This window comes from Oryzias latipes, chromosome 15 (genome assembly GCF_002234675.1).
Source record: "Oryzias latipes chromosome 15, ASM223467v1".
Classification (NCBI taxonomy): domain Eukaryota; kingdom Metazoa; phylum Chordata; class Actinopteri; order Beloniformes; family Adrianichthyidae; genus Oryzias; species Oryzias latipes.
In genome coordinates this window covers 10906140-10919948 of record NC_019873.2, presented here as the reverse complement: position 1 = coordinate 10919948, position 13809 = coordinate 10906140, and the positions used below count along the sequence as shown (strand labels likewise).

The 13809-nt window shown below is 41.4% G+C and overlaps 1 protein-coding gene across 11 annotated transcripts in view; it reads right to left on the bottom strand.

Annotated features, from left to right (window-relative positions):
- The window catches only part of map4k3 (mitogen-activated protein kinase kinase kinase kinase 3), a 55081-nt gene that overhangs the window by 16001 nt on the left and 25271 nt on the right, over positions 1-13809 (bottom strand). For 7 of the 11 annotated variants that reach the window (XM_023962944.1, XM_023962945.1, XM_023962946.1 and 4 more), the window contains 5 exons: positions 12273-12351; positions 12136-12194; positions 10379-10441; positions 3786-3838; positions 3155-3193 (listed from right to left, as the gene is read on the bottom strand). In XM_023962944.1, the coding sequence (XP_023818712.1) occupies positions 3155-3193; positions 3786-3838; positions 10379-10441; positions 12136-12194; positions 12273-12351 (293 nt within the window). The remainder of the gene's footprint in view (positions 1-3154; positions 3194-3785; positions 3839-10378; positions 10442-12135; positions 12195-12272; positions 12352-13809) is intronic. The other 4 variants (XM_023962947.1, XM_023962950.1, XM_023962951.1 and 1 more) reach the window with 1 other exon arrangement.

Here is a 13809-nt window from a genome sequence, read left to right as displayed (position 1 = left end):
AGAAATGAGACTCAGACTTTTAAAAGTTACTGGAAAGACCTGCTAAAATTAGTGCCCGTCACCCAGTTCCATGCAACGACTGCTGTTACTTCTTGACTGTTGGTTGTAAGGAAGGACAGGTGAAACATTCTGTCGGCGGTTGATGCTCACGATGTGGGAAACACAGCAGACATGTTTGATCTTCCATAAACGAAGATCCCCTACAATAACTGTTCCTTCACCTCTGCTCACGGTTAAAGCTGTGTTCCTGTTGGTTTTTACAGTTACTGCTGTTTGGTTTAGAGGCGTCTTATTTTGATGTTGGAGGAGATTCAAGCAGACGCACTACCTTAAGTCTGACCTTAAAGTTTACCATAGAAACCTCATACCCACCTCAGGTGATGTCCAAATTCCCTCAATACTCTCTAACAGACTCTAAAAGACTATGTGATGCTCTGGATTTGAACTCCATTCGGACACATGCTCACTACTTTTTAGTTATTTAAATTGCAAATATGATGTCATCCATTTTCCGAAGTAAAAAACCTAATAAATATGAACATTTTACAAAGAATACTTGTTCTGATGATAAAAGTATAGATGATTTATAAAATCTAAATGTTATTTTTTTTCCAAATGAAAAATCAGTCGAACGCAATGCATTGTGGTCAATGATCGCCAATCCAGTTAGCATTGATCTTTCACAGAAACTTCTGGGCTATTTCCAGGGATTTTGGCGTTGTAGCTACAGACAGCCCGACAAAATAGTGAACGTACTATAGTGCACTATGAAGTGAGTAGTGAAGGGATTTGGACACAACTGCAGAGGCACATTTTTTAAGGATTGATTGCTCCTAGACAGGTCGGCAATGATGATGTGTCATGACAAAAAAACAAAAAAATCGATAAGACATTATTAAGTCAATAGAAATTCTATGACATCACATCCACTGATAAAATGCAAACACAGCTGCTTCTAGGTGACATTTATAGACTGTATAAGAGAACTGGACTGAGTGACCCCTCCCCCCTGGCACTCCAAACAGGAAGTACCTTCTGGTTTCAAGAAGCTAAAATCCCACAGACTTCTATCGTAACATAAACAGCTATCACTCAGTCATTCTATTTGTCAGAATAACCATTCTTGTTCTGATAACATTTTAGCATTCATTCATTTTTTTTCTTAACCGTTTTTCCCTTTCGGGGTCACAGGGCTGCCGGAGCCTATCCCGGCCACTTGTGGGCGAAGGCAGGGGACAACCTGGACAGGTCGCCAGTCTGTCGCAGGGTAGAATGTCCACAAACACACACCCATTCACTCTCACACTCACACCTATGGACAATTTAGAGTTGCCAATTAACCTATGAAGCATGTTTTTGGATGGTGGGAGGAAGCCGGAGACCCCGGAGAGAACACACGCATGCACGGGGAGAACATGCAAACTCCACACAGAAAGGTCCCCCGTTGATGTTTTTTCATGTCCCCCAGCCGGGACTTGAACCAGGGGCCTTCTTGCTGTGAGGCAAGAGCGCTAACCACTGCGCCATTATTTAAAAAATTCTGTCGTTCAAATTATTCAAGTTCTAAACTGGCCAATCAGATGTCTTAATAAAAGGATGTGATCTCAAGATTAATGTTCAAAATGTTTGACAGATTCTACCAGGCCCGCTATCAATTCAACAAGGTCCCTCCTGATTGGAGAGTGGTTGCTATAGAAATGTTGACTCTGACTAATTTTGACCAATAACTGCTTACTGACATCCCCTGGCCCCAACATCAAGTAAACTTTGGGTGACTTCACTCTGTCCATTTCTCATATACAGCCAAAGAAAATTTGACCTTTGAGCAAAAGTGACGGCATTTGTAATCTCTGAGAGTCTTGTAGGCGTGGTTTGGAGGGGCGGGGAATGACTTTCCATATCACACATTGAGGGCTGGTATTTGACATGGTCTTAGATGCACTGGGCTTCTATTTACAATCACAGAGTGGTCAAAGACTCGTTCTAATCTGGTCCCACTGCTGTTTGTGAGTCCCCCAAACACAGACAGAGTCTTTTTGGCCGCATTGCAGCTGCTCAGTTCCATAGAATCAATATGAAGAAGCAGACGGGAAGTCACTGAAGCAAAGAGACAGTTTCCTGCACAGACCCAGAGAGACTATTATAAGCTCCATCTACTAAAAAATTCACTCTGTGTGGACTACTTCAGATAAACCTGTGAACAATCAAGCTCTGCCAAAAGACCAGAGCTCGGATTAAGACTCCACCTTCTGTTGATGCGGTTCCACAAAAGAACACTATAAAAGGGGGCAAAAGGGAGCAAACCTACATCAACTCCCGCGTTAATAAAGACGGATTTTACACAAAAAACCTTTGTAATCCAGGTACAATCCATTCTGTGGATATTTTATATTTATTTGGGATTTTATTTAAACTCAAACTTGTGAATCATTTCACCCAAACTCCAAAGATTTATTCTAATATCCCTCTATAGGTAATATTTCTGAATGTTGTTTTGTAAGTGAAAGTAAAAATCGTTTTAAACAAAAATTCTTCCTTAAATGCTTGTTTATTGGTTAAATGCCCAAACTATTTTATTGTGAAATTTTACTATAAAACACTAAACTGATGGTGTTAAAGAAAAACAATGAAATGAAAATGAAATACTTTTCAGCAGCTCACATTGTTACAAAATCTAATGTTCTAAATAATGTGCTGTTGTAGTTTGTATTTATTTTTAAGTTTTTAATATTGTAAAATACAAGCTAGCATACATTTAAAAAAATTCTCATTCTCTACACTAAATTTGTTCTGGAATTGCAGGTGATTTCCTAACCTTCCAGAACGATTTACTAGAGAAAAACCCAAATATTCATTTGGGATTTTAACAAATTGGATTCTTTTTCCTCAGTTAGTGTGAACATTTGTGAATGTGCAGGAAAGCCGTGTGTTTGTGTGAGTCAATCTCTCCGCAGCTTTTCCCCGGCGACACCAAAGCGTGCAGCAAGCAAGAAGCACAGACGAAACCCAGCAGAGCCCCGAGTCAGCGCGGGTCGCCACAGCAGGAAGAAACGCCTGCGATTTGTCGATTAGTCCGGCTGTTAGGATCTGATTGGCTGATGGGTGAGTGCGGTTAGATCAGGGTATATAAACACATCAGGGTAAATGGACTCACCTCTGCTGGAGCTCTTCCTCAACAGATTTGAGAAGACTCCTGTTTGTTAGAGAGCAGAAAAAGAGATTAGAGGAGTAAAGTTTCTGTGTCAGCTTCCTGTTTTGAACCAGGAGGCTACGTAGTGGTCCCTGGCTACATTGCAGTTCACCTTTTGCAGTTTAGCTGTTTTGTGGATTTTTTCCAGTGCAATTTTGCAGTTTTTTTTAACAGTGCACTGGTCTGCATGTCCTGATTAGCTGTTTGCATTGTCATTTCTCATTGCCATGTCTCCTCTATAAAATGCTTTTAATTTGCCAAATTTAAATACATCTTCGATTCTGATCAGATCTTTGCTTTCATTCTGTGAAACTGGACTTATTTTTCTATCAAAATTTGAACTTTGAAAGTTTAAACAAGACAGAAAGGTTTTTTTAGAAAGTGTGTAGTAAGACGTTTTGCTGCCTCCAAACATCTGTAATCCTACTTTCACTATTTTTAGAACGTAACTCTCACGATAAATTAGGGAACACTACATCGTAAAATCTGAACAAAACCACACAGAACTTCTTGTAACATCAACTCTAAACCACAAAAGTCTGACAAAAGACACATGAAAAATAATAAAAAAGTGCAAACAAAGAATAAAACTCACTTATTTCCTCCTAGCAGATTCGGTGAATCACTGCCGTACTCCAACTGCAAATCCTGCGACAGAAACCGATCAAATCAGCGCTGTGAGACTTTTTCTGCAATTCCTTACATTTTTTTTTTACTTTTTTAACACTAAAGGCAACAAGTGAGGCTTTTCTTTAGTCAGCAGCTGATAATTTTGTTGGAATTATAAGGTTTTATGATTTGTGCGGTTTAATTATTCAGAAACTGAGTTTACTCAGAGCCATGTTTATGTGGCTGGATAGCTCATTTGTGTAAGTGTAGGACTGGGAAATGGAAAATAGGAGTTTGATTCCCAGGGGAGACAGGATGAGCTTCATCTAGTGTGGGCACCTTGGGCGAAACCCTTCATGCTACAGCTTAACTATGTAGCCTCAAGGGGGCCCAAGTCTGGGTCCCTCCTGTGCAGGTCCCCAGCCAGGAAAAATACAGGGTTGTGTCAGGAAGGGCACAACCACTTCTGGTGACCTCTGGGAATCTGGCAAACTTCTACAGTTCTGGGTTTTAGGATAGATCTTCACATGCATGTTGTTCTTTAGTATTCAATCTAAAAGATGATTTTAAAGGGCTTTAAATCTGTGGTCTTTTCAGGAAAAGTCCCACTCCGATCATCTTTTGATCTGCTGTAAAAGCGTTCCCAGTGGTCTTTTCATGATGATTATGCTGTTTTTGGCTACAATCCAAAAACCAGTCGTTTTCTCTGACATCGTTTCTGCAGAGCAACAGTAGTTCATTAGAAATTCTCCTCTGAGTTGTTAGCGGGACTGTTGGCGCAGAGCAACCCCGCCCCCATTCCCATTCCTGTTGCTGAGAGCTCTCAGTTTCTCCTGCTAGCTTACAGCCCCTCACTCCCCCAACCTAACATTACTGTTGCAACAAAAATGACGAGCGATTTTGGAGCCATCAAGTCGTACAGTTATGAGTCAGATACGTACAGTTTATTTATTTTTTGATTGGAGTGGGTCTCTTTGAAAAAATTAAGACATTGTTAAATGGCCAGAAAACCAGATTTGTTTAAAAAAAGGTGAGATAAAACCTTGCAATTCCTTTTAAGTCTAAAATGCTACCTTCTCTGACTCCTGCTGCCTGACAGAGCACTAGTGGCTGTGGTTTATCGCCCTCCCAAGGCAAACTCTGACTTTTTAAATGAACTTGGAACTCTTCTCTCCCACCTCTCATCCCTCTCACCCAATGTCATAATGATGGGTGATTTTAATGTTCACTTTGACAATAGCCTTCTTCCTTTCACCAGAGACTTCAGCTCATGTTTAGACAGCCTTAACTTCACCCAGCACGTCAGTTCTCCTACCCACTCTAAAGGACATATCTTAGATTTAGTTTGCTGCTCTGGATTAACCCCAACTAACTGCTCTGCTGATGAAATTCTTGTAACCGATCATTTTCTTGTGTCATTTAACATCTCCATCACTCTATCTGTCACTAAACCCTCCCGTCTCATGTCTTTTCGTAATGTTAAAAATATCAATGTGAACGCACTTTCCTCACTCATACGTGATATTCCGATCCCTAACACATCAAACCCTGATCAACTCGTCTCCTCCTACAACAACCTTCTTTCGGACTCTCTCAACCATCTCGCTCCTGTCAAAACTCGCCCTGTCTCCTTTTCCAAATCTGCTCCCTGGTTCACCCCAGAGCTCCGTTACATGAAAGCCAAAGGTCGCCAGCTTGAGCGACTCTATAAAAGAACTGGCTTAACCGTTCACAAAGAAACCTATACATCACATATCACTAGGTATAAGGACCTGGTTTCTACCACAAAAACAAACTATTTTTCTGAACTCATCTCCACAAACAAAGGCAACTCAAAAACTCTCTTCTCTCTGATGAACACTATTTTCAACCCCCCTGACTCTCTCCCTCCCCATTTCTTTTCCATTGAAACCTGTAACTCCCTCATGTCGTTCTTTAACAAGAAAATTCAAGTCATCCATCAACAGCTTAGCTCTTCTCTCCTCCCTCCCATCCCTGACTCTTTCTCTCTCAATCACATGTTTTCCTCCTTTCAACTGCCTGACCACGAGGAAATTTCCTCTCTCATCCTTAAATCCAAACCGACCACCTGTTCTCTTGATCCCCTCCCAACATCTTTAGTTATAGCCTGCCTCCCCACTCTCCTTCCGCTCATTGCTGCCATTATTCACTCCTCACTCTCATCTGGTACTGTCCCATCACTTTTTAAAACGGCAGCTGTTAAACCCATCCTGAAAAAACCCGGTTCAGATCCCAACGTATTCAATAATCTCCGTCCAATTTCCAACCTTCCCTTCATTTCCAAAATTCTAGAGAAAATAGTCGCCTCTCAACTCTATGATCATCTGAAACATAATAATCTTCTGGAACCTTTTCAGTCTGGCTTCCGCCCCTCCCACAGCACTGAGACTGCTCTGCTCAAGATCACCAATGATCTTCTCATTGCAGCTGATTCTGGCCTCCTCACCGTCCTCATCCTCCTTGACCTGAGTGCAGCCTTTGATACCATTTCACATTCCATCCTCCTCCAAAGGCTCTCCTCCCTTGGTATCACGTCCATCCCCCTCCGTTGGTTTCAATCCTACCTCGCTGACCGCACCCAATTCATTCATCTTAAATCATTTAAATCTCAGCCTTCCTCTGTCTCTTCTGGTGTCCCCCAAGGTTCTGTCCTTGGTCCTCTTCTTTTCATTACTTATCTTCTTCCCCTTGGCAATATCTTCCGTAAATTTAATGTTAATTTTCACTGTTTTGCGGATGACACCCAGCTCTATGTATCCAGTAAACCTGACTCCTCTCTTCCACCCTCCTCTCTCCACTCCTGTCTATCTGAAATAAAAAACTGGTTCACCTTAAACCTTCTCAAACTCAATAGCGATAAAACTGAGCTACTTCTAGTAGGTTCCAAATCCACCCTCTCCAAAGCCACAAGTCTAACTCTTTCCATTGATTCATCCTCTGTCTCCCCCTCCCCTCAGGTAAAGAGTCTGGGTGTCATCCTAGATAGCACCTTATCTTTTCAGTCCCACATCAATAACATTACTCGGTCAGCCCATTTCCATCTACGCAACATTAATCGTCTACGCCCCTCCCTCACTGTCCCCTCTGCTTCTATCCTGGTTCACAGTCTGGTCACTTCCCGTTTAGATTATTGTAATTCTCTCCTCTTTGGTCTCCCACAAAAAACCCTCAATAACCTTCAACTGGTCCAGAACTCAGCTGCCCGCATCATTTCCAGAACCCCCTCCTTCAGTCACATCACTCCAATTCTCCACCAGCTGCACTGGCTCCCCATAACCTCCAGGATCCAATTCAAACTCCTCCTGTTCACCTTTAAGGCCCTCCATAACCTGGCTCCTCCTTATCTCTCCGACCTCCTTCATCTCAAAACCCCCTCTCGTTATCTTCGATCCTCCTCCTCTGTTCAGCTCTCTGTCCCTCCAGCCCGCCTCGTCACCATGGGAAGCAGAGCCTTCAGCTGCTCTGCTCCCAAACTCTGGAATTCCCTCCCTCCTGATCTCCGTAACATAGACTCTCTGCCTACTTTCAGGTCTAAACTCAAAACCCATCTGTTCATTTCTGCCTTCCCATCCTGATTCACTTTTTATTTTTTCTACTATTTTTATTGTGCTTTTAATGTCTATTTTTAACCTCTGTTTTGTAAAGTGTCCTTGGGTTTCTTGAAAGGCGCTTTAAATAAAATGGATTATTATTATTATTATTATTATTGAAATGTTGCAGCATGAACACAGACTCATGAGCTGTTAGCAGCTCTGTGAGGACTCAGGCTATGTCCGAATTCCCACCCTAACCACTACATAGAGCACTACTTAGTGCGTTCCCCATTATGTAGTCCTGTCCAAATCTACAATTCCAAAATCAAGTGCCCTAGAAATTTCCCAGAAGTCTCTGCAAAAAACCAGTGTGCATCAATGCTCACCAGATTGGCGAATATAGACCACAACGCATTGCGTCGGAACCTTTTTTTTACCAAAAAAAAAAAATTATTCAAATGTATTTTTTCAATAAACCATCAACATTTTTATCTTCAGAAGACAGTGGACTCATAAATAATTGTCCCAAAAGACTCATATCGAAGAGATTTTAAATTTAAAATAATATCTGCTGTAAAAACATGTTAGTTTTTTTTAAAGTAGTGAGCGTGGTTTCCGAATTGCTTTTAAAATTCAGGGCAGTCCATAGTCCCGCACTGTATAGCTTTTTGGTATTAAGGGGTTAGGGTAGGAATTCGGACACAACCTCAGACTGGAGTCAGCTTCGCATCAGAAACCATCACAGCTCATGAGGTGAACTTCTAAAGTGCCTCATGAATAAAATGAAAACAGAAGGAAAACACAAAACATGTAAAGACTCATTTGTCTCAACAAGTATTTAAAGTGGGACAGGATGTGGATAAACATATTGAATTGAATTAATTGAAGTCCCTTTCACACATTAAATGTCGTGTTACTATATGATACATTTTGAGATCATTTTCAACTATGGTTTAAATTTAGGAACAAATATTTAGATACAAATTTGGAATTTCACATTAAGGTGTCACATAAAGATCAAATGTTGCGTCACGTTTGACACTTAACATTGTTGAAATTGAAAGCATCTTGGTTTTATTTTTTTACTCCCTAAAAATAAAGAAGCTTTGAATTGTGGCTGATTTAGAGCTTCTGCACCTTCAGATCTTCTGTTTTAGTCTCTAAAATATGATTTTTTTTTAAATGAAAAATGTAATTTCCACGATAAATTTGTGCGGTCGGCATTAACACAAGAGCCTTTAACTTGATATTAATGTTGAAGTGATGCAGTTTAACAATTGCTGCTTTGAAAACATTAGAAACAGAGAGTTTGTCGTTTGCACTGATGCCTCCAGGATCATCACAGCATTATAGTCAAAACATGGTCTATCTTAGAGGCTCGTCTGCACAAATGTTCACATCTTTCATGCAATCATCTGCTGATACCGATGATGTGTTCATGTTATCCTGCATTCTTGTCTCAATGCTGTGAAATTCTTAAAAGTGTTTTATTTTTCATGTTTTTGATCTTTATTTATATAATTTTTTGAAGATCTTTAAATATCTTATAAATATTTCTCAACCATAAAATGTTTTGGTATTTTAAAAGGTTTTTCAATAAAAAAATAATCTTGTTTAAGAGTCATAGTGAATGGAGATTTTTTTCTTAAAATAAAAGTTATTCATAAGACCATTTTTCTGATCCCATTGGTAGATTTCTTTTGTGCTTATTGAAAGAAAATCTACTAATGGGGTAAGACTTATTTTTAAACTGCCTTAAAAACCCTCCATGGACTATTTTTCCTGTTATATTTGCATCAGTTATCAGAAAAAGTGACATGTCAAATGGCATGTGTGAAAGGGGCTTCTTTAAGGAATCTCTGCAATTAATTATTTTTATTTTATTATTATTATTCTGCAGAATATTCTGAAAGACTCAAACATAGAGCTTCATGTTCAACTCGGTTCAGTCTAAAGCATCTGTTGACAACAAACCACAGTACTGGATCAGAGAAACACTGAGTCAGATGAAGACAGAGCAAAAGAGCATGCAACCAGGAAATACAAGAAATACACATCAGAAATATTCTAAAAGCTGAGGAAGAACAGACAGAAATAAAGCGTTCATGTGAAAGAAACATCAAATGCTTCAGTGTTGGAGTTACGGAAGTTTGCCCAGAGCAACTGCTGGCTCTGTCCATTGACTGAATAGGAGAACTGGAATGAGTGACCCCTCCCCCCCTTGGCAGTCCAAACAGGAAGTACCCGCTAGCTCCAAGAAGCCAAAATCCCATTGATTTCTATAGAAAAATAAACAGCTGTTACTCAATCATTCTATTTGTCAGAATAATCATTCTTGCTCTGATACCCTTTTTAACATGTTTTTGATAGTCCCAATTTTTTTAAATTATTCCTGCAGTCCAAGTTATTCAAGTAATAAACTGACCAATCAGATGCCTTAATAAAAGTAGGTGGTTTGACGTTTAACGTTCAAAACGTTTGATTGACAGATTTTGTGTAGCCCGCTTTCTAGTGGAAGGGGTGTGGCCTTCCAACAAGCCCTCTCCTGATTGGCAAGAGTGGTTGCCATAGAAACAATGACTGACTGATTCAGACCAATCACTGCTTACTGGCATCATGGCGAAGTTCATATCACAAAAAATGGTGACTAGAATGACTTCATTTGGTTGGAGCCAGAAGTAAACCATTCACTATAAATGATATTACACTCACTCGGTCCAGATCTCACATACAGTCAGTGGTTCTGTGGTATAATCTGACCGTCCTGTGCGTGTCTGCATTAAACACCAGTTAGTGAAGAAGAAGAACCAGGAGAGCAGAACCAGAACTGAACAAACGACGGGAATCGGCCCTCTAACGGCTAAAACAAAGACAGAAGAGGCGAAAGACGACGAGAAGGAACAAGACGAGAGCCACAGATGAAAAAAGAAAACAAAAAAATTGACATGAAAGAGATGAAAGGTGATCGGAAAAGAAAAAAATGCGGGTTTGACTTGGAGAGACTGAAGAACAGAGAGGCTACTACCAGATTAGATCTCGCTGTATAGTAGAGCTCCTCAACACAGTCCAGATAGGGCTCAGAATCACACTGGTCAGCAAGACAGAGCGAGAGAAACCGCAGTTAATACACGAACCTGGACTGAAGGGGGCAGCAGGGGAGTGGGGGAGGGTGAAAATCAACCCGTTAGAGCAAAAAACATGAAAGACAGAAGGGAAGATACCAAAATATTAGAGTTGGGCAGAGAAAAACCACGAAAATAGAAAAGAAAAACGATCAAACCTAAGGGATGATGTTTAAAGAGATATCTCACAAAATAAACTGTAGTGTTCCTTAAATGTGGAGGATTTTCTCCTATTCCTGTTTTTAGCAATATATAAAGCACTATCTGCCCCCGCTGCCCCCCTTTGACCCATCTTCACTGGCTGAACAGCTGCTATCTGCGCCTTAATTTCCCCTTCTGCCCCCGCCAGCCACAGAGCTGCATGTGACAAATTCATGGGAAAAAATGTTTTTTCCAAAATGGTGGCTTTTCTGTTGGTTTTATCTCCATAGCAACCATTTTATGATTTGGTCACCTGGGGATGACGAACATGTCTATAATTTTTAGAAGACTCAGCAAAAGTAAACTTTTGGATTTTCTTGGAAACGAAGGTCTTTTGTTAACCACGCCCATATTCCTAGTTTGTTCTTATTATGTGTCGTATCGTTTCGTTCAGCTTGAGCCAGGGATTTATGAGTTATTTTTTCACAACACAAAAATGTGTGAGCAAGAGGGGAACGCCACTTTTATGAGTTTGCCACTCTAACGCTAATCAAAGTCTACAACTTCTGACAACATTTTTCCCCAAGCAGCTTTCCAGTGATGCTCAAGGAGTCAGGAGAAGAAAGATGAAGATCCCTAGAAGTTTAAATTTGCAGATTTATTAAAGGTCAAAGGTCAACAAACCTTCGGTTGGGTCCTGTATACCTGGTGGCATGTGTGTGAAATTTCATGAAGATCGTTGTCGTTCACTGTGATCAAAATTCACTTTGACTGGGGACTATGTGACTGCACATTTTGGGTGTGTTTTTAAGTATGTAGCGCAGTAAGAAAGAAGAATTGTGGAAACAATGTGGTCCTTGTTGACCCGGACCACTGCCGGCCAGAATAATCTGAAGGGAATTGACCCAAAGAAGAAATGGAGGACAGAAGGATTTGATGGGTTCTCTTTGAAAATCCAGATGATGGAGAGAAGTGAAGGAAATCCACAAGAAACAGGGAGAGGGCATGAAAGTTCTCAGGCTCCGTCTCAATCTGCGGATCCAACGGCAACTTCAGTTTGAAGAGTGGCGATCCAAGTGGATCATGAGAATGACCTGTCCCCTTCATTCCAGGAAGTAAACCCAAAACCTAACAATAATAGCACCAGAACATCACATTTTAGTGGAGATTTCAGGTCTTAAAAATGACATTAGGCTGTTTTTATTCTGTTTATAGTTCTATTTAAAATCCAAACACTGCTGTCATTGTGGAGAGTCTAAGTCTGAACCTGGCGTGACGTGTGGACAGAAATGTTTACAACAAACCCAGTTCTGGTTGGACGCACGTCAAAACTGGGATAAAGGGTTTTGGTAAGACAGTTGATCCGTGCTAATAGCAGCCACGTATTAGGAAAATTCGGACATAATGCAAACCCTCCCCAAATACGCGTTTGAACACCAAAGCGAGCATGTGTGCAGTGTGGACATTCAGCTAGGAACAAAGCTGACACCCGCTGGCGGCGTGCTCCTCGCTCACTTACCGGTTTGTGGTGCGGCTGCGTCTCTTTCTCCAACAGCGGGTTAAACTTCACCTGGTCGACTGAAAAGAAGAGACAGAAGAGTCGTGAGGAGCGGGGAGGACAGACCGCGGAGGCTCCACCCAAAACTGCAGACTCACAGTTGATCTCGGACAGCGTCTTCCCTTCCCTCACGCTCCTGCTGGTGGAGCGAATCCGGTGGGGAACCGAGACTGGAGACTGGCGGGAAAGACAAACTTCATGGGTATGATGCAGGACTCTTGTATCAGAGACACATCCACAGATGTTTCCTGTTTAGGCAGCTTTTAAGGGTGCAAACAGGCAGAGACGATACTAAACCCACTAACTTTAATTTCAAAACAAGTCATCTCCCTTGAGCTACGCAGACACACCGGACAAGTGACGCGGGATCAAGAATGTGGTAAATGCACATTCTTAAATGCGCATTTAGCATAGTATTAACACTGTTGTTACCACCCTCACTTGGAAGAGGCATGGTGCGAAATGTTGAAGCGGTGCAAATCTCAAGCTCCAGGTTTTTCCTTTCCCGGCTTTATACTTGGTGTCATATCATTCTGTCCAAGCTCAAACCACAAGAAGGAATTTCTCCTCCAGGTCTGGTTATGTCGTAGCCTCAATGGCCCTTAAAAATAGGCAAACCTGTACTGGTGGACTGCTCAGGGATGTTTATGCGCATTTTTTCTACGGGCATGCTCCAGCTGACAGGTCGTAGCGAACACTTTGACAAAACACAAAGGTAAAGTAAAGGTAAAGTAGGTCAGACGCAGGCACATCATTTCTTATTTAACCCAACCCTGTGCACAAAGGGCCCATCTGTGCTGTTTAAGCCATAAGCTTAAACATGGCGTTCGCCATCAGTAAGGAGCCAGTACGCAATCCTCACTAACGACTCGAGTGTGGCGTACAACGTCATCATCAGTACCAGTGCATTACAATAACGACTCGGACCAATCACTGTTGACTGGCTCCAAATGAGACAGACAAATGTCGACTGAATTGGCTTCATTTTGCTGGAGCCAGAGGTATGGCTTTTTCTGTGGGTGATGTTACAGTGTTCCCATCTCTATATATGGTCTATGATTAAGAGACACACCTGGGTTCCCTTTAGGATGCGCCCACACTTGTCTACGACCCTCTAAGGGCCTAGAAAGTCCCAAAAACCAGCAGCACCTGTACAAGGGTGCATGTGACCCAGGCTTTAGTCAATCTGCAGTTTAAGATCTAACTGACAGTCTTTTTACATCTCTGTTGATGTCTCAGTGTAGGTGGTTTTCTAGTTTAAAAAGCAGGGCAGAGAATCCCATGGAAAAAAAAAGAGGATCTTAACCTATAAGGGGGGTAGGCAACTGCAGCTCTGTGCCCTCCAGGGGGCGCTCCACTTACAATATAGGAGAGAAGCAACTGCAAGTGAAATGGAAAGTTCCCCAAACTAAAGGAGTTTTAACATCCTCAAAATGAGATAACAATAGTAAAAGTTTTTATTTACAAAAACAGAAGTCATGGATGTTGTCAAGTTTGCACAGCAGACATCACAGCAGTTCAGCTTCCCTCAAATCTCAAAACTCAAACCCAATTTACTGTTAAGAAATGAAACCGTGTCACACCATGCTGCTCAAAGCTCCAGATGCCGCCATCGTGGCTCAAACCACAGTTAGT